Source organism: Eurypyga helias, unplaced genomic scaffold, assembly GCF_000690775.1.
Source record: "Eurypyga helias isolate BGI_N326 unplaced genomic scaffold, ASM69077v1 scaffold33193, whole genome shotgun sequence".
Lineage (NCBI taxonomy): Eukaryota > Metazoa > Chordata > Aves > Eurypygiformes > Eurypygidae > Eurypyga > Eurypyga helias.
Window position 1 is genome coordinate 1,306 of NW_010242366.1, and position 566 is coordinate 1,871.

General features: G+C 60.6%; 1 protein-coding gene across 1 annotated transcript in view; it reads right to left on the minus strand.

Annotated features, from left to right (window-relative positions):
* The window catches only part of LOC104507696 (equilibrative nucleoside transporter 4-like), a gene marked incomplete at both ends in the record, with an annotated part of 2,283 nt that overhangs the window by 896 nt on the left and 821 nt on the right, over positions 1-566 (minus strand). Inside the window, 1 exon segment of the mRNA XM_010149059.1 lies at positions 149-336. Coding sequence (XP_010147361.1) covers positions 149-336 — 188 coding nt within the window.

The following is a 566-nucleotide window of genomic DNA, read 5'->3' on the forward strand; positions in this document are numbered from 1 at the left end:
GGTGGGGAGCGAGCTCAGACTAGTGGGGGATCCATGGGGTGGGATGACCCTCAGCGGAGCCAAGCGGCTTTGGAAGAGGTCACAAAAAGGAGAAAGGGTGGAAGGGATGCACCCGCCCCACCGCACTGGGAGTTGGCATCTTTCCTACCTTGCCGACGAAGTCGGAGAGGTTGAAGATGGCCATGATGAGGATGGGGAGCCATTCCCCCAGCGTGCAGTTGTGGATCTCTGACTCCAGCCCGGGAAAGAGGCACAGCGTGATGAAGTAGGTCATGGCGATGGAGAGCATGTAGGCCCAGATGAGCTGGGACACGACGTAGCGGTGGAGCAGCATGTCTGGCAGGTACGGGCAGCACAGCTCAGCCAAAACCCACAGCTCTACCCTTGCAAGAGCCTCAGCGCCTGCCCTGCACCCCACGAGTGGCTTCCACAGACGTGACCGCCCCGTGGGTGTGGGTGCATTGAGAAGGGATGACCCTTCCCCAAAGCTCAGGGCCACCAATCGCTCCTGTCCCACAAAAAAGGCTGCAAAATCGGCTCGTCCCCCTGAGCCCATCACCCACCTC